General features: G+C 47.3%; 1 protein-coding gene across 2 annotated transcripts in view; it reads left to right on the top strand.

Moving 5' to 3' along the window:
- Positions 1 to 18,607, top strand: part of LOC142492891 (uncharacterized) — a 113,819-nt gene that overhangs the window by 58,661 nt on the left and 36,551 nt on the right. For both annotated transcript variants that reach the window (XR_012800926.1, XM_075596095.1), the window contains exon 11: positions 7,729 to 7,950. Coding sequence is in view for 1 of the 2 variants with exons in the window: in XM_075596095.1 (XP_075452210.1) it covers positions 7,729 to 7,950 (222 nt within the window). In the remaining variant the exon portion in view is untranslated. The remainder of the gene's footprint in view (positions 1 to 7,728; positions 7,951 to 18,607) is intronic.

Raw genomic sequence — 18,607 nt, 5'->3', positions numbered from 1 at the left:
GGTAGCGTGAGGCAACTGGGGGGGGTCATAGCGGTAACCAATCTGGGGACCATGGCCCAGGGCCCGCATTACGAGTAGTGTGGGTGCAGGGGGTCAGGGACCTACCTGCCTAGGATAGGCGACCCCCTAGGCCCTAGGAGTTTTCCCCTAAAGTCATGCAAGGTTGCTGTGCTGTAGGGACGGCCTATAGTACCGCAAGTATCACATTGGTTCACGGAGTCAGTTAAGGACTTCTTTGGTTACGCTGCGCATCCGTGCAGAAGGTTGGGCGCCGTTCTTCGTTGCGGCTGCAGAGGCTATCCTGGTGGGATCGTCCTGGAGAGGGGTTCCGGTGTTCTTCGGTCGCCGGATCCTTTGTGAAGCCAGTTGCAGATCCGAGCACGGGAGTGCTCGGCAGGTACTCTATATCTACAAGTGCACCAACAGTTCCATTAGTTAGTGACTGCGCAGTCACCATTATTAGTTTCCCCCTAAAGGGGAGTGGACATACTGAGTTGGGCTTACTGGACACGGGGTGGGATCATCCTGTGGAGGTGGAGGTGGAGGTAGTGTCCTGCGCGACGCCGTGTATAGTGTCTCCTCTAGGGAGGGACACCAGTTGATATATACATGTGCATATGTGTACGATATGGCCTGCCAGTAAAGTCCTTGATTGTTTTACCTACGTGTGGAGTGATATGTGTATATGTCCTGCGAGGAACCACTCCCCCTCTGGTGGGAGCCATCGCAGGTGGAGGCGCTGCACCCAATATAGTATTGCGCGAGTAACCCCAGGCTCTCTGTGGCAGAGACTTAGGCCCTGTGAGCCTACAGGTGACACAGCACATAGTAGCGGCTTGCTAGCGATAGGAAGCAGGGTTACATATATATGAACCAGGGGAAGAAAAATTAGGAGTAGCGCCAAAGGATAACAAAAAACTGACCAATAAAGCTGTGAAGACCTGGTGAACCATATACTAATAGGAGTAAGAAAATTAAAAATAGTAGCAACTATACACAACCATTATTTATAAAAAATGTATTAAAAAATATACATAATAATACACATAAAAAATAAAAATAAAAATGTATATAATGAAAAATATATGAAAAATATATAAATAAAAATATATAGAAGATACAAAAACCAGTCCCAGAACACTGTCCTTCAGAGTCTTTGCAGCCCGTTCGAGGGGAACACCACTCCCTTGAAGATATCTAAAGGAGAAAAAAACAAAAAACAGGCGCACTCATAGTGTAGTAAGGTTAACAATTTTATATATGGGACTGGTAAAATATGAATTTTCCACTCACAAACGGAGGATAATAAATCGCATGTATGAGATATAATACTCAATCGCCAACATGTTCAGCAGGAACTCGACTGCAACACCGGATAGAAGACCGTTCACATCACCGTATTGAAGGGAATCCATACATACCCCTGACGAAGTCTGCAAAGACGAACCGCGTAGGGCGTTATTATTTGGAGTATCTTTTTATTTATTATTGAATTTTTCACTTTGGGAAAACGAAGATATCATTCTTTGTACTGTCGGGACTCATTGCCATTACAGCGTTTGCTGCACTATCAGTGTTTGAGCTGACCCGGAAGCCTTCCATGCAATACATGCATTGTGAGTGACGACGCTGACCCGGAAGCCCTCCACAACGAGTGAGACACTTGAACAGCGAGGAGGTGCCTGGTTACTTTCAATCCATGAAAGAATCACTACCACGGATTCCCTTCAATACGGCCAAGGTCAGGGATTGGAGAATTCCGGAAGGTTGTTGTCCAAGCAGGGGTCAAGAGCCAGAGATAGACGTCCGCCAAACCAAGTCGCAACCTGTGAGAATGAGAGAGAGAATGCCAGAGTAATGTCCTAGTGGAAACTATGTCGAGCAATGAGTGAGAGAATGGACAGGCATTATAAAGTGTGGCTGACCAATCAGAGGTGGAGGCAGGCCTGGAGGAATGCGTGGAGCCATCCTGGATAGGTCCCTTTGATTGGCAGGCAGGTGAGGACTCTTGTTTTGGCAGGAGATCCTATTAGTGTGCTGTGGGCGGGTTTTCACTGCAAGAGCAGTGAATAAATTATCTTCACCCGGCGCGCGCTGTTCAGGCGCGCGGCCGGAAAACATGGCGACTGCGTGAGAACATGAAGATCCCGCAGGAGCCAGAGGACGAAGAGGACGGCGGGGAACCCACAGAGCCACCGGAGGTGAGTGACGCCAGCGAGGGGCGCGCGCCACAGCAGCGAGGGTTAATGCAGGTGAAGAGGCACCAGGGCGCGGATGCCGCGATCCCTGAATCCTCACAGTACCCCCCACCTCTCAGGATCGGCCTCAGGACGATCCTTCCATGGTTTTGATGGAAACTTCTTTCGGAAGCGTTTGAGGAGACCTGGAGCATGAATATATTTCAGGGGTACCCATGACCTCTCTTCGGGTCCAAAACCTCTCCAGTGGACCAAGAAGTGGACTTTACCTCTTGAAAGACGGGAATCCAGTAGAGCCTGTATCTCGTACTCTTCGTTACCCTGTACCATCACAGGATCTGGTTTAGAAGTGTGGTCCGGAAATAGGCTACTGGAGATGAAAGGCTTGAGAAGCGAGGTGTGAAAGACATTCGGAATTCTCATGCTATGAGGAAGTTGGAGTCGAAAGGAAACCGGATTTACCTGCTCCAAGATGGAAAAGGGACCCAGAAACCTAGGAGCCAATTTGAGGGAAGGAGTTTTGAGATGGATGTTCTTGGATGATAGCCAAACCTTGTCCCCGGGTTTGTAGTTGGGTGCCGGACGACGGTGACGATCAGCCTGGGTTTTAGAAGTCAAGGATGCTTTTTGTAGTGCAGATTGGATTCTGGACCAAGAGTCTTGTAGGAGGGCAATATGCTCGTCCACGGCTGGTACTCCAGAGGAGTCTTTAGAAATGGGTAGGCGAGCCGGATGGAATCCATAGTTGATAAAGAAGGGGGTCTCACGGGTAGACTCATTCCTGGAAGAATTAAAGGCGTTCTCAGCCCAGGTAAGTAGTTCTGCCCAGTCATCCTGAGAATTAGAGACGAAGCACCTTAAGTATTTCTCGAGGGATTGATTAACCCTCTCGGTCTGTCCGTTGGATTGAGGGTGATATCCAGACGAAAAGGAAGATGAGATACCCAGTCTCTTGGCGAAATTCCTCCAGAACTTGGAGACGAATTGGGAGCCCCGATCAGACACGATGGATATGGGAATCCCATGGATACGGAAAATCTCTTTGGAGAAAATATCAGCTAGGGCGGGTGAGGAGGGTAATCCTTTGAGAGGGATAAAGTGTGCCATCTTGGAAAACCGATCCACTACCACAAGAATGGTATTCATGCAATTTGACCTAGGCAACTCCACAATAAAATCCATCGAAATGTGGGACCAAGGACGCTCCGGAATAGGTAGAGGTAAGAGGAGCCCCTGAGATTTCTGACGAGGAATCTTGTTACGCGCACATACCGGACAGGACCGTGTAAATTCAAGAATGGTTTTAACCATATTGGGCCACCAGAAAGTGCGACGGATGAGATCCAACGTCTTCTTGAATCCAGGATGCCCTGCCGAACGAGCGGCATGTCCCCATCCAGTATTTCAGGAACGAATTTGGGTTCTACGTACAAAGAGTCTTTTGGAACCTCAAGACCGGTCGGAAGATTCTCTTGTGACTTGATGATCTTCTCAAGATTCTTGAACGCCACAGCTGCTAAGATTCTTTGTTTAGGGAGGATGGGCTCGGTGGTCTTTTCCGATCTCTCATCAGAAGAGTATTGCCGGGAGAGGGCATCCGCCTTGACGTTCTTAGTGCCGGGAATATATGAGAGAACAAAATTAAATCTGGAGAAAAATAACAACCAGCGGGCTTGGCGAGGACCTAGACGACGGGCATTCTCAATGTATAATAAGTTTTTATGGTCCGTGAGAATAATGAATGGCTCTTTAGACCCCTCCAGAAGATGCCTCCATTCTTGAAGGGCCAACTTGACGGCCAAAAGTTCCCTATTGCCCACGTCATAATTTCTCTCTGCAAAAGAAAACTTTTTGGAGAAAAACCCGCAAGGATGAAGTTTATCCTGGGAAGAAAATTTCTGAGATAGAACCGCACCAGCCCCACAGTCCGAAGCGTCAACCTCTAGGGTGAATGGAAAATTAGTGTCTGGGTGTCGAAGGATGGGAGCGGAGACAAAAGCTTGTTTCAGCGTTTTGAATGCCGTGACTGCCTCAGAAGACCAAGATGAAGGATCTGCACCTTTTTGGGTCAGTGCTGTGATAGGGACGACAATGGTAGAAAAGTTACGGATAAACTTCCGGTTTGCAAAACCTAAAAACCGTTGAATAGATTTGAGGGAAGTGGGTTGCGGCCAATCCACGACGGCTTTCAGTTTCTCTGGGTCCATGGCCAAGCCTCTGTTGGAGATGATGTATCCGAGAAAGGAAGTGGTAGACTGGTGAAAAATGCATTTCTCCATTTTAGCAAACAACCGGTTCTCTCGGAGGCTTGAAAGCACAAACGTCGTATGGATGATATGGTCCTGTAAGTTTTGAGAAAAAATAAGGATGTCATCCAAGTAGACAATGACAAAGCGATTGAGAACGTCCCGAAAAATGTCATTGATGAAGTCCTGAAAAACTGCTGGTGCATTGCACAAACCGAAGGACATCACTAGGTATTCATAGTGTCCGCTACGGGTGTTGAAGGCAGTCTTCCATTCATCGCCCTCATGGATGCGGACGAGGTTATATGCCCCACGAAGGTCAAGTTTAGTAAAGAGGTTGGCCCCCTGAAGTCTATCAAAGAGTTCGGAGATGAATGGGAGTGGATAGCGATTCTTCACCGTAATCTGATTCAGACCCCGGTAATCAATACATGGTCTAAGAGTACCATCCTTTTTCTTGACAAAATCCGGCCCCCGCAGGGGAGTTGGAATGACGTATGAAGCCCCGCTTAAGATTCTCACGAATATATTCGTCCATAGCTTCCGTCTCGGGCAACGAGAGAGGGTAAGATTTGGCCTTTGGCAAGGTATATCCAGGTACCAGGTCAATCGGACAATCGTAGGAACGATGAGGGGGTAGGAGCTCAGACTGTGTCTTGCTAAAAACGTCCAAAAATCCCGCGTACGGAGAAGGTAACTCCCTCAGAGGACAGGATGTGTTAGCTAATAGAAAAAATGGTCATTCGGTAGACAAAGAAGACTCCTCTGACCTTGACCTCCAGTCAATAGGATTAGGTGATACCCAATCGATGAGCGGATTGTGCTTCTGTAACCAGGGCAAGCCGAGCGTGATCGGTGTTCCCGGAGCATGAATCACGTCAAAGCCCAGAGTCTCTTTGTGAGAATGAGTAGAAAGGGTGATAGGTCCGGTCTCCAAGGAGATATAAGCCGGAGTGAGAGGCCGATTATCAATCCCGACCAAGGCAACGGGGGAGTTCTTCTTGGAAAGTGGAATCTGATTTTGTTCAGAAAAGGTCTGATCCATGAAGTTCCCTCCTGCGCCGGAATCGATAAATGCTGCTGTGGAAGTGCGGAAGGTCGGACCAGAAAGGGAAACGGGAATGGTCAATCTTTTAGGAAGTTCCGTTCTGGATGGGGGACAAGGAGAATTAGCACCCAGGGAGCGCCCCTTCGTACTCACTGGGTTTGGTCGTTTCCCGGAGATGGTGGATTATTACGAGTGCGCTGCTCAGAAGATCCGCAATGATGGCATGACTCTCCAGTAGAGCGAAGTTGTCGGAACGGTACCCGAGGTTGCTGGACTCCGAGTTGCATCGGCTCGGGGGCCTCCAGCGCCGGCAGCGGAGAGAAGACGGGTCTCGGGGTAGTAGAGGACCTGGAAAAGGGAGCACGGAAAGGCGTAGACCAGGGTTGCTGACGCTGAGCGCGGCGTACCTGAAGACGCTGGTCCATACAAATGGCCAGGGAGATGAGGTCCTCCAGCAGTTCTGGCCTGGGTTAAGAAGCAAGTTCATCCTTCAGGGAGTCCGATAAGCCTTTCCAGAAGACGGAGACTAAGACCTCCTGACCCCAACGAGTCTCAGCTGCTATGGTTCTGAATTCCAAGGCGTATTGGGCCACAGGCCGACGTCCCTGTGTAAGCTCCAGCAGGGAATCAGAAGCAGTCTCTTGTCGTGCGGGGGTATCGAAGACCTGTCGAAAGTCTCATCTGAAGGCTGCGTAATCTTGGGTAATATCTGGGCGTAGTTCCCAGATCAGAGAGGCCCATGCCAGTGCATTACCTGTGAGAAGACTATATACATAGGCTACCTTTTTCCGGCCAGTAGCATACAGCTGCGGAGCCATCTCGAACTGGATCTCACACTGGTTGAGAAAGCCACGACAAGCGTGGGGGTCCCCTGCGTAGGGCCTCGGAGCCGGAATCTTCGGAGCTGAGGATAAAGTGGAAGTTGAATCGGATTGTGCTGGCGGCGCAGGCGCAGGCGGTGCCTGTAGAGAAAGGTCCTGTACCTGTTGGGAGAGGAGAGCCACTTGATCCGTTAAGGCCTGGATTTGTTGGTACATGGCCGTCATCATAGAGTCCACATCAGTCTGGTCTGCGTCTTGTGGGCTCGACATAATGTTACGCTGGTGCTGCCTGCAGACCAGACCCGTCCTTTCTACTGAGGTGAGGAACGTATATGGGCACGCACCCGCAGCAAAAGGAGCGTGTCCGGAGTGTGGTGATTTAGGCGTTGCCAGGCCAGGTGACGTTTAGCTAGCAATACTTGCCGGTACCGGTGTAGAAGTGCCGTCGTGGTTGCCGTTTAGCCAAGGTCAGGGATTGGAGAATTCCGGAAGGTCATTGTCCAAGCAGGGGTCAAGAGCCAGAGATAGACGTCCGCCAAGCCAAGTCGCAACCTGAGAGAATGAGAGAGAGAATGCCAGAGTTGTGTCCTAGAGGAAACTATGTCGAGCAATGAGTGAGAGAATGGACAGGCATTATAAAGTGTGGCTGACCAATCAGAGGTGGAGGCAGGCCTGGAGGAATGCGTGGAGCCATCCTGGATAGGTCCCTTTGATTGGCAGGCAGGTGAGGACTCTTGTTTTGGCAGGAGATCCTATTAGTGTGCTGGGGGCGGGTTTTCACTGCAAGAGCAGTGAATAAATTATCTTCACCCGGCGCGCGCTGTTCAGGCGCGCGGCCGGAAAACATGGCGACCGCGTGAGAACATGAAGATCCCGCAGGAGCCCGAGGATGAAGAGGACGGCGGGGAACCCCCAGAGCCACCGGAGGTGAGTGACGCCAGCGAGGGGCGCGCGCCACGGCAGCGGGGGTTAACGCAGGTGAAGAGGCACCAGGGCGCGGACGCCACGATCCCTGAATCCTCGCACACAAATCCCCTTTAGGTATACACTTTACGTATATCGATGGCGAAATAGCAATAACGCAAAAAAAAAGGATCTACCCCTGTGAGAGTAAAGCTTTCAATTTATTTTTTTGTAACAAAGAACTTTCTTTGCTGTAGCAAATCGCACAGATCAAAAAAAAAAAAAAAAAATTAAAGCATTGTACAGGTATATGAAACAACTCTAGCAGAAGATTGTATTTAAAATGTATTTTATTTAGATTCGTAAAAACATGACTTCACACATATAACATTCCTCAAAGTACATTTTGACTTTTGCTGACTTGGCTCTTCAATACGAAGTTTAGATAAGACAATTAAAAAATAAAAACATTATGTCATTTCTTTTTATGATTTGTTCAATTTTTCTTCCAGAATGAAGAGGAAGTCCCTGGGGCTTGCAGTGCTAAAGCTACAGGTAAAGATGAAGAAATCCAAGCTATCTGCAAGCTGCATGGCTTTTCTGGAAGACCAAGCATAGAGCAGCAGTTGAAAGCGTTAGATTTAGAGTATCATCAGCTCAAAGACCAGGGTCATTCAAGCAGGGCTGATTACATTCAAAATCTCTACGCTTGGAAGTCAAAACAGGCTGGCAAGGTAAGGATATTTTTCTCATTGTAAATGGCCTGGCTCTAGAATTTCCATCAGCATAGTGAATGAAGAAATTGAAATAATTGTGCATTCAAGTGAATGGGCTCCAGCCTGTAAGGTACCGTACAGGTTAGCACTGGTTTGTAAATATAACCCTCAATATACTCGGTGTGAAAAGGTACATTTGCTACAGGCAAAATCAGATTACTAATTACCAGTAATATTAACTGAACATTAAAAGAATCATGTTACAGTGGAAAATATTGTACTGTAAGATGCTTCCCCTGGAACAGCACAACCCACGTGATACCCAAAGTCAGTACAACATAAACTCAAGTTGGTGCAGGAGACTATAGCACATTTCAGTCAAAGAGACAGAGATTAAGCAGGAATCAGATTTTCATAATTACTTAAACTGGAATATTTTGCAAGGTATGTATTTCATAATATTTTATATATCTATGTATACCAAACCATCCCAGTGTTAGATAATAGAGCTTTCAATTTGTGCAAATGCATCACTGGGCCCATATAACCTTAGCCTCTCTAGAGGCATTAACATAAATACTGTATTGATTTCATTAGACATTTACATCGCATTACACATTTCACCTTTGTGCTTATGTATCTCTGGAGATTTTGTGCTTGAATGTTGCTAATGTTAATTCAGTGGTATTCAGACTCTTGAGTTGAAAGTGAGAATCCATCAAGTGTTCAAGCATGAAGCACTTCAAACATGCACTGGAGAGGCAAGTGGCAAATTGAAAGATACATTCTGATCAAAGTTCTAAAGCAGGGGTCTCCAAAATCAGTCCTCAAGGGCCGCCAACAGGCCGGTCAAAGACTGAGCCACTGATTTAGCCCCTGTGCTGAAACAGGGATATCCATAAAAGCCGGCCTGTTGGCAGCCCTTGAGGACTGAGTTTGGAGACCCCTGTTCTAAAGGTACAGCAATTGAGCTTGTTCATTCCTACTCTTACTGATGTGTTAAATGTTTGATTCAAAATATGAGTCTCTGTAAACTGCATTCTTTTACTATTGAGCAATAGCCAGTTAGACATTAGCGATAGTAGGTATAAATACATACAGTAAATGAAATCAATGGTTAATTATTTGAAACCCAGTATCTTTAAGCAAAGATAGCAAAATAGTTCATCCGTATTTTTAACAAGCAATTCATAAAAACATTTGCTTTATGTAACACTTGAAAGGTTTCCATAAACCCCTTAGCAGGAGGTAAAATAAAAAATAACTTGCAGTTCAACATCCTGCCATCGATAATAATGATAAAAGTTCTAAGCTTAAGGGCCATTCTAGATATATGGGGTAAATCCACAAATGGCCGACACTTTAGCGCTAATAGTGATCCTTCCCAAAATCGGGAACGGACGTTATTTGTCTTCAGTTTAACAGGTATCCTCAAAGCTAATGAGCTGCAAAAATGACGTCCGCTAATAAAAGTAGCAGTGATTAGTAACAGGTATTTTCGAGGGGCAGAGACACATTAACCCAGGGGTGCGCAAACCTTTTCTCCAGTCTCGGCGGCGTCATTTTACGTCGCGAGGCCATTTGACCCGTGGTGTCATTTGACTCCGCTTTGTCATGGCGACATGTCGCCAGAAGCCGCCGAAGAGCAGGTACATGACATACAGAGGCCTTGCGCGCTCCTCCATGCATTTTATTTAAATGTTGTGGGGAAGAGCGCGGGTCCTCTGTAAGCACCGCGCCCCCCAGAAAAATTCACGCACCCCCTCAGTTTGCGCACTTCTGCATTAACCAATATACTGCACATGTGCATTGGCAAAACTTTAACTTGCGTTAATTAACGCACATGTTAAAGATGCATTACTCATTTGCATTACCTAAAGCTAATGTAATTGTTGCTATAATGTGGATAACTGTAATTTTTCTTTTAAATGTTTTTCATTTTTTGGTTATTTATAGTGTTCTTCCTTCATTTAATTTCCTTGTACTTTATTAAAATTTACGTATTCATTATTATTGTAGAGATATGTCTGCATAAACATTATTGTACACCCATTGTTAATACTGCACCGACACACTTTATTCGAGCAAATACCCGGTATGTACCTGGCAGATACCTGGAATGCGCCGCTCCTCACCTCTGACAAGCCCCGTTGCATTTGCCTTCCCAGCCTGGGTTCATGCCTGGCTGATGGGCGGCTGATCTGTTAAATGATAATGATTAGGATTTAATAGGCTGCAATGCTTCACGTGTCTACCAGATGGCATAAATTCATGAATTGTAATGCAGTATATATATATATATATTGTACAGTATTGCAGCCAGCGGGAATAAAATGCTTCAATCCCTGCCGGAAAATAACTCAATGCACTCGGGCAGAAAACAGTCACAAACCTCAATACACCCGGGTATACCCGAATTCGTGGGACTAGCCGAGCTCGAATAAAGTGTGTCGCCAGTGTACAGTCATGATTACAGTATATACCCACCTACCTCTACTCAACCCCCTTCTGTCTTTCTCTCTTACTTTCAATCCTGGCTCTCCTTCTTTCTTTCCTCAGACTCCCCTTGGGAACTTCAACTTCCATATTGATGACCCCTCTCTCCCTTGGGCTTCCCGCTTTCTCTCTCTAACCTCTTCTTTTGGCCTTCACCAAAGGAGTGCAGCCAGCACACACTACAATGGCCAGTACTTGGACCTGTTTTCACAAAAAAACTTATCTCTCTCTGATTTCTCCATTTCCCCCTTTCCATTTTCCTCTCTCTGATCATCATCTCATTTTCTCTCTCTCACTTATCCCCTTCTCCACCTCCATATACCCCTTGTTTCTGCAGAGACCTGCACTCCATTGATCTACTAGCCCATGACTACTTTGCGCTCCTCCCTCTCCTCTCTCTGCTCCACTACAGACTCTGACAACCCGGTCATGAACTACAACTCTGCCCTATCCTCCTCTCTTGATCTACATGCCCTTCTTTTTCTCTGCCGTTCTCAGCCTTCTAACCCCAGAACTTGGCTAAACTGCCACACATGCATGCGCCGCTCCTGCACTCGCTTCTCTGATTGTCTCTGTAGGAAATCTCATACTCTCTCAAACTTCCTTCACTACAAATGTAATGGATTCCATTCACCAAGACATCTCCTATGTATCCTCATCTTCTGTACCTCCTCTTCTTAAATCTTCTCCTGCCTTCCTTCACTCTTTTTCCTCTGTCAAAGAGGAGGATGTGTCACTGCTGATCTCCTCTTCTCCCTCTACCACTTGCCCTCTTAAACCCATCCCTCCCATCTCCTCAAACCTCTTGCTCCTACTCTAAACCCACACTCACTCATTTTCAACTCCTACCTCCACCCTGGTACCTTTCCCACCTATTTAAAAACAGCAAGCTTAACCTTACCGGTCTCTCTTTTTATCTCCCCTTTTCCCTCCTGCCTTTTGCCTCTAAACTCCTTGATCGCCTTGTATTCTTTTTCTTACTCAATTTCTTACCTCCTATTCTCTCCTAGATCCTCTACAATCTAGCTTCTGCACTGCTCACTCCACCGAAATAGCCATCAACAAAATAACTATTGTCCTCCATGCTGCCAAAGACAAAAGGTCATTACACTCTGCTCATATTACTTGACCTCTCTGCAGCCTTTCTTACCAAGGACCACCCTCTTCTTCTTCACATTCTCCATGCCGTAACAGAGCTCTATCCTGGATTTGCTCTTACAGTACGTCCCTCATCGTACTTTGTGTCTCGTTTGCGAACACCTCCTCATCCTCTGTCGATCTTTCAGTGGGTGTACCCCAGGGGTCTGACCTTGGACCTCTTCTAGAATCATTTTACTGTCTCATAAATCTGTCTCCGTGTCTCTTCTGCTGAAATCCCTCTCCTGGCTTCTTACTAAATCCAATATTACTTTCAAAATTCTTCTCCTTTCTTTAAAGGCTATACACTCTGCCCCTCCTTATATCTCAACCCTAATTTTTTGCTATACACCTGCCCTACTCTTGCATTGTGCTCAAGGATATCTCCTGTCTACCCTTTTTGTATCTAAAGCTCTCTCCCGCCTAAAACCTCTCACTCGCTGCCCCACACCTCTGGAATAGCCTTCCCCTCAATATCCGACTAGCACCTTTGCCTTCCACTTTAAAACCCATCTTTAAACACACCTCTTTAATGAAGCATATGGGCAGCTCCGTTTGCCTGATACTATCCATCTCATATGCACTGACCTTAACCCCTAGCAGACGCACTTACCAGAACACCCTCCTGCTGTTTCTGTAAGGTCTCCCTATTTGCCACTTAGTTTGTAAGCTCTTTGTGGCAGGGACTCTTTTTCCTAGTGTTACTTATAGGTCTTACAGCACTTGTTCCCATTATGTGTTATATTATTACAAATGCAGCTGCCGGTTTTGGACCACTTGCCTTGGAAAATCTGTGACCATCTCGCAGTAACTCGTGAGATTGTCCACAGAAGGCTGTAATAATGGCCTATTGGATTAACACAGCGGGTGTCCTTGTGTGTGACTCGCAGCCCGGTAGGATTCAAACAGAGTGAGTTCCATTCAAATGCAGGGACCCCGCTGTGTTTATCCAATGGGCTATTAGTCTGACTGCAGAAATCTTGTAGCGTGCTGCAGAAATCTCACAGAATTGGGTGGGTTTTAGTGCAGAAATCTCACAGAATTGGGTGGGTTTTAGTGCAGAAATCTCACAGAATTGGGTGGGTTTTAGTGCAGAAATCTCACAGAATTGGATGGGTTTTAGTGCAGAAATCTCACAGAATTGGATGGGTTTTAGTGCAGAAATCTCACAGAATTGGATGGGTTTTAGTGCAGAAATCTCACAGAATTGGATGGGTTTTAGTGCAGAAATCTCACAGAATTGGATGGGTTTTAGTGCAGAAATCTCACAGAATTGGGTGGGTTTTAGTGCAGAATTCTCGCAGCATTGGGTGGGTTTTATCGCACAATTCTCAGGGCAAGTGGCCTAAAACCGGTAGCTGCAGCTGTATGTCACATGTACTGTATTACAGCTGTGAAGCGCTTTGTACATATATGGAGCTATATAAAAAAATATATACATACACACATATACACATACACACACCACATTAGATCACACAAACATATCACTTTAATCACTAAAAAAACATACTATAGTTTATGATGTGTTTCAGACATTTATATGATCTCTAATATACTGTGTGTGTGTATATATATATATATATATATATATTTTATGACACGTCGTCATCATCATCATTTATTTGTTTATGTAAAAGCACACCTCCACTTAAGGGGGCACCGCAATACTTTAGAGTCAGTTTAAGAACAAACTAAAATTATACACAATTTATTTTGTTAGGCAGGATTTTAACCAAGATTTAGATCCAAGTTTACTAAGCAGCGCTATGCACACTTTGCAGTGTTGGAAGACACCTGATTGCCCTTTTCAATCTGTCTTCCAGTCCTGGAAGGTGTGCATAACACTGCTTAGTAAGTATGGGCCTTAGGGAATATTCACTTAAGTGGGATTGTGATTATTGGTCATTTACTGCTATGTAAGTAAATATATACCCCATAATATGTATTTTTTTCATGGGTTTAAATAATGCCTTCATGGAGTCAAGCTCAATAGAATGTAAATTGTTAATGATTACCTTAAATTGGTATAATACTCACTACTCCCTACCCTCATATATTGCGGCTGTGTATTGTATTGTATTGTATTGTATGTCTTTATTTATATAGCGCCTTTAATGTACATTGCGTTTCACAGTAGTAATACATGTGGTAATCGAATAAATAACAGATAATATAAATAACAGATCATGGGAATAAGTGCTTTAGACAAACATAACATTAAGGAAGAGGAGTCCCTGCCCCGAGGAGCTTACAGTCTAATTGGTAGGTAGGGAGAACGCACAGAGACAGGAGGAGGGAGTTCTGGTAAGTGCGTCTGCAGGGGGCCAAGCTTATGTATCATGTGTTCAGAATGTTCACAGTGCTATTCGTATGCTTCTTTAAGCAAGTGTGTCTTAAGGTGGGTCTTAAAGGTGGATAGAGAGGGTGCTAGTCGGGTACTGAGGGGAAGGGCATTCCAGAGGTGTGGGGCAGTCAGTGAAAAAGGTTTAAGGCGGGAGAGGGCTTTAGATAAAAAGGGGGTAGAAAGAAGACATCCTTGAGCAGAACGCAAGAGTCGGGGTGGTGCATAGCGAGAAATTAGGGCTGAGATGTAAGGAGGGGCAGAAGAGTGTAAAGCTTTAAAAGTGAGGAGAAGAATGGAGTGTGAGATGCGGGATTTGATTGGAAGCCAGGAGAGGGATTTCAGGAGGGGAGATGTCAATTTTCCCTTGGCCTGATATGCTAAATGATATACAAGTGAAGTGTGCTATTCTATTAGAAATAAACCAATGTGTTAATAAACAATTATATATTGATAAAAGTATCAATAATAATAATAATTTTATTTTTATATATATATATTTATATATATATACATATATATATACATATATATATACATATATATATATATATATATATATATATATATATATATATATATATATATATATATATACAGTGCTCGACAAACCCGGTCGCCAGCTCGCCAGCTGCGATCGGATATTGGCTCGTGGCCAGTAACTTTTCCCCTGCTCTGCAAAAAAAAAAAAAGCCCTGCTCGAAAAAGAAAAAAAAAATCCCTTGCTCGAAAAAAAAAATAATCCCTTTAGCTGATAGCTGATTGGCTGTGACGCGGGATGGAGTTTACCAGGACTTCAAACCGCCCTTCCTTCTCTGCACGGGTAAAGTAATGATGGGGGGGGGGGAGTGGGTGTGCGCGTGTGTCTGCTGCTGCTGCTGCTGCTGCTGCTGCTGCTCCTCCTCCTCCTCCTCTATATATCCTTCTGTATAATTGTGTCAGCTCCTGTAATTTACAAGACCTCCACTGATCCGGTCATGGAGGATTTTGAACAGATGCTCGAGGTGGGGGGAATTTAATGCACTTTAAAATATTTATATATACACTGATACATCCTGCCCCCGGTCCCTGGCGCTCCCGCTGTTCGCGCGGGTCGGGAGATACACCCCCCCCCCCCCCCCCCCTCCGGCGCTCTCCCGCTGTCCGCGCGGGTCGGGAGATATCCCCCACCTCCAGCACTCTCCCGCTGTGTGCGCGTTTATCGCTTGTGTTTATCACTTTAATTATTTTCTCTTTCATGCTGTATTGAGGCAGCTTCTCTCGAAGTCTCTGCATTTCAAGATATCGATAATCTGTTCTTTTTTTGCGCAGATCTTCTCTGAGTTGTTGAGCCAAATCAGTGTCTGCCTCATTTCTTCCGCGTGCACTCTCCCGCTGTGCGCGCGGGTCGGGAGATACCCCCCCCCCCACCTCCGGCACTCTCCCGCTGTGCGCGCGGGTCGGGAGATACCCCCCCCACCTCCGGCACTCTCCCGCTGTGCGCGCGGGTCGGGAGATACACCCCCCCACCTCCGGCACTCTCCCGCTGTGCGCGCGGGTCGGGAGATAGCCCCCCCCCACCTCCGGCACTCTCCCGCTGTGCGCGCGGGTCGGGAGATACCCCCCCCACCTCCGGCACTCTCCCGCTGTGCGCGCGGGTCGGGAGATACCCCCCCCCACCTCCGGCACTCTCCCGCTGTGCGCGTGGGTCGGGAGATACCCCCCCCCACCTCCGGCACTCTCCCGCTGTGCGCGCGGGTCGGGAGATACCCCCCCCCCACCTCCGGCACTCTCCCGCTGTGCGCGCAGGTCGGGAGATACCCCCCCCACCTCCGGCACTCTCCCGCTGTGTGCGCGGGTCGGGAGATACCCCCCCCCCCACCTCCGGCACTCTCCCGCTGTGCGCGCGGGTCGGGAGATACCCCCCCCACCTCCGGCACTCTCCCGCTGTGCGCGCAGGTCGGGAGATACACACCCCCCCCCCGGCGCTGGGAGATACCCCCCCCCCCGGTGCTCTCCCGCTGTCCTCGCGGGGCGGGAGATAGTAGCCGAGTGTTTCTCCCCCCCCTCTCTCCCCTCGAGCGCTCCTGAGATACTGTGAGGTACTGAGAGAGTGTGTGTGTATGTGTATGTGAGAGAGAGATTGAGAGAGAGAGTGTGTGTGTGTGTATATATATGGGGGAGAGAGATTGAGAGTGTGTGTATGTGTATGGGGGAGAGCGACTGAGACTGTGTGTGTGTGTGTGTGTGTGTGTGTGTGTGTGTGTGTGTGTGTGTGTGTGTGTGTGTGTGTGTGTGTGTGTGTGTGTGTGTGTGTGTGTGTGTGTGTGTGTGTGTGTGTGTGTGTGTGTGTGTATGTGTGTGTTTGAGAGTGTGTGTGTATGTATGGGGGAGAGAGAGAACGTGTGTGTGCAGGACACCAGAGGTAACCCACCCAGTCACCCACCACCACCCCCCACCCCCCACCCAGTCACCCACCCCCCACCCAGTCAGTCATCCCACCCCCCACCCAGTCAGTCATCCAACCCAGTCACCCATCCCACCCCCCACCCAGTCAGTAATCCCACCCAGTCACCCACCCCCCACCCAGTCAGTAATCCCACCCAGTCACCCACCCCCCACCCAGTCAGTAATCCCATCTCCCACCCAGTCACCCAGTCAGTAATCCCACCCCCACCCAGTCAGTAATCCCATCCCCCACCCAGTCACCCAGTCAGTAATCCCTCCACCCAGTCACCAATCCCACCCTCCACCCAGTCACCAATCCCACCCTCCACCCAGTCAGTAATCCCACCCCCCACCCAGTCACCCAATCAGTAATCCCACCCCCCACCCAGTCACCCAATCAGTCACCCAATCAGTAATCCCACCCCCCACCCAGTCACCCAATCAGTAATCCCACCCCCCACCCAGTCACCCAATCAGTAATCCCACCCCCCACCCAGTCACCCAATCAGTAATCCCACCCCCCACCCAGTCACCCAATCAGTAATCCCACCCCCACCCAGTCATCCAATCAGTAATCCCACCCCCCACCCAGTCACCCAATCAGTAATCCCCCCCCACCCAGTCAGTAATCCCACCCCCACCCAGTCACCAGTCAGTAATCCAACCCCCCACCCAGTCACCAGTCAGTAATCCCACCCCCCACCCAGTCACCGTCAGTAATCCCACCCCCCACCCAGTCACCCAGTCACCCAGTCAGTAATAAAGTCACCCAGTAAGTAATCCCACCACCACCCAGTCACCAATCCCACCCCCACCCAGTCACCAGTCAGTAATCCAACCCCCCCACCCAGTCACCAGTCAGTAATCCCACCCCCCACCCAGTCACCCAGTCAGTAATCCCACCCCCCACCCAGTCACCCAGTCAGTAATAAAGTCACCCAGTAAGTAATCCCACCACCACCCAGTGACCCAGTCAGTAATCCCACCACCACCCAGTCAGTAATCCCACCCAGTCACCAGTCAGTAATCCCACCCAGTCACCCAGTCAGTAATCCCATCCCCACCCAATCAGTAATCCCACCCAGTTACCCAGTTAGTAATCCCACTCCCCACCCAGTCACCCAGTCAGTAATCCCACCCAGTCACCAGTCAGTAATCCCACCCAGTCACCCAGTCAGTAATCCCACCCAGTCACCCAGTCAGTAATCCCACCCCCCACACAGTCACCCAGTCAGTAATCCCACCCCCACCCAGTCAGTAATCCCACCCCCACCCAGTAATCCCACCCACCCAGTCACCCAGTCAGTAATCCCACCCAGTCACTCAGTCAGTAATCCCACCCAGTCAGTAATCCCCACCAAGTCAGATAACACCCCCCCACCCAATCCCCCAGACAGTCATCCCCGCGTCAGTCGGTCATTGAGGGACTGCGGATCAGGTAAGATCCCAGTCGGGATTGCTGCTTTAGATATTGTGAAGAGGGGGCGTCCAGACACTGGTTAATGGGTGCAGGAAAATAGTCACACACACACGTAACAAGGACTAATTGTAGTAAAGTATAAATGTAATACAATAAATAAACTTATGTCAAAAAAGAATGTGTTTTACTAGGAATTTACTTAAAAAAAATTTAAGCGGGGCTGGGGGCGGAGCTAGGGGAGGGGCTGGGGGCGGGGCCTGAGAGGGGCTGGGGGCGGGGCTAGGTGGCGAGTAGATTTTTTGGTTTGGCGAGTAGATTTTTGGGTGATTTGTCAAGCACTATATATATATATATATATATATATATATATATATATATATATATATATATATATGTACACACACATACACACACATCAAATAAATATATTAGACTATAACTCTTTAAAAGTATTAGATGTGTGTTAATTCATCAATCAATAAGTGTAACTACTGTATCTATAAATGTGTTCAATGGTGGATAGGATAATGAACATACAAGTTCTAATAAATGAACAGTGCATAATACAGAAAATAGCAAAGTGAAAAAATATATATTCTCAATATACAGTACTGTGTTATATCGTAATTATAGTCGACGTGAAAAGAGTCTGGGAGAAACTCAATTGCAGAGTTCTAAATGGTCTCCTGGATTCATATGCAGCTTTTTAGAACAGACAGACCAGTTGGTAATGGAAAAACTGAAATAACAAGATAAAAAGCACCCAGATTCCAGATATAAAGTACAGAGATTTTTTAGAGGATTTGGGGATACCAGTACTATCCCTTCTGCTGATACATAGTGTCCAGTTA

This window comes from Ascaphus truei, chromosome 4 (assembly GCF_040206685.1).
Source record: "Ascaphus truei isolate aAscTru1 chromosome 4, aAscTru1.hap1, whole genome shotgun sequence".
In the NCBI taxonomy this organism is placed as follows: Eukaryota; Metazoa; Chordata; class Amphibia; order Anura; family Ascaphidae; genus Ascaphus; species Ascaphus truei.
The sequence above is the reverse complement of the archived record's forward strand: the minus strand, read 5'-3'. Positions and strand labels throughout refer to the sequence as shown.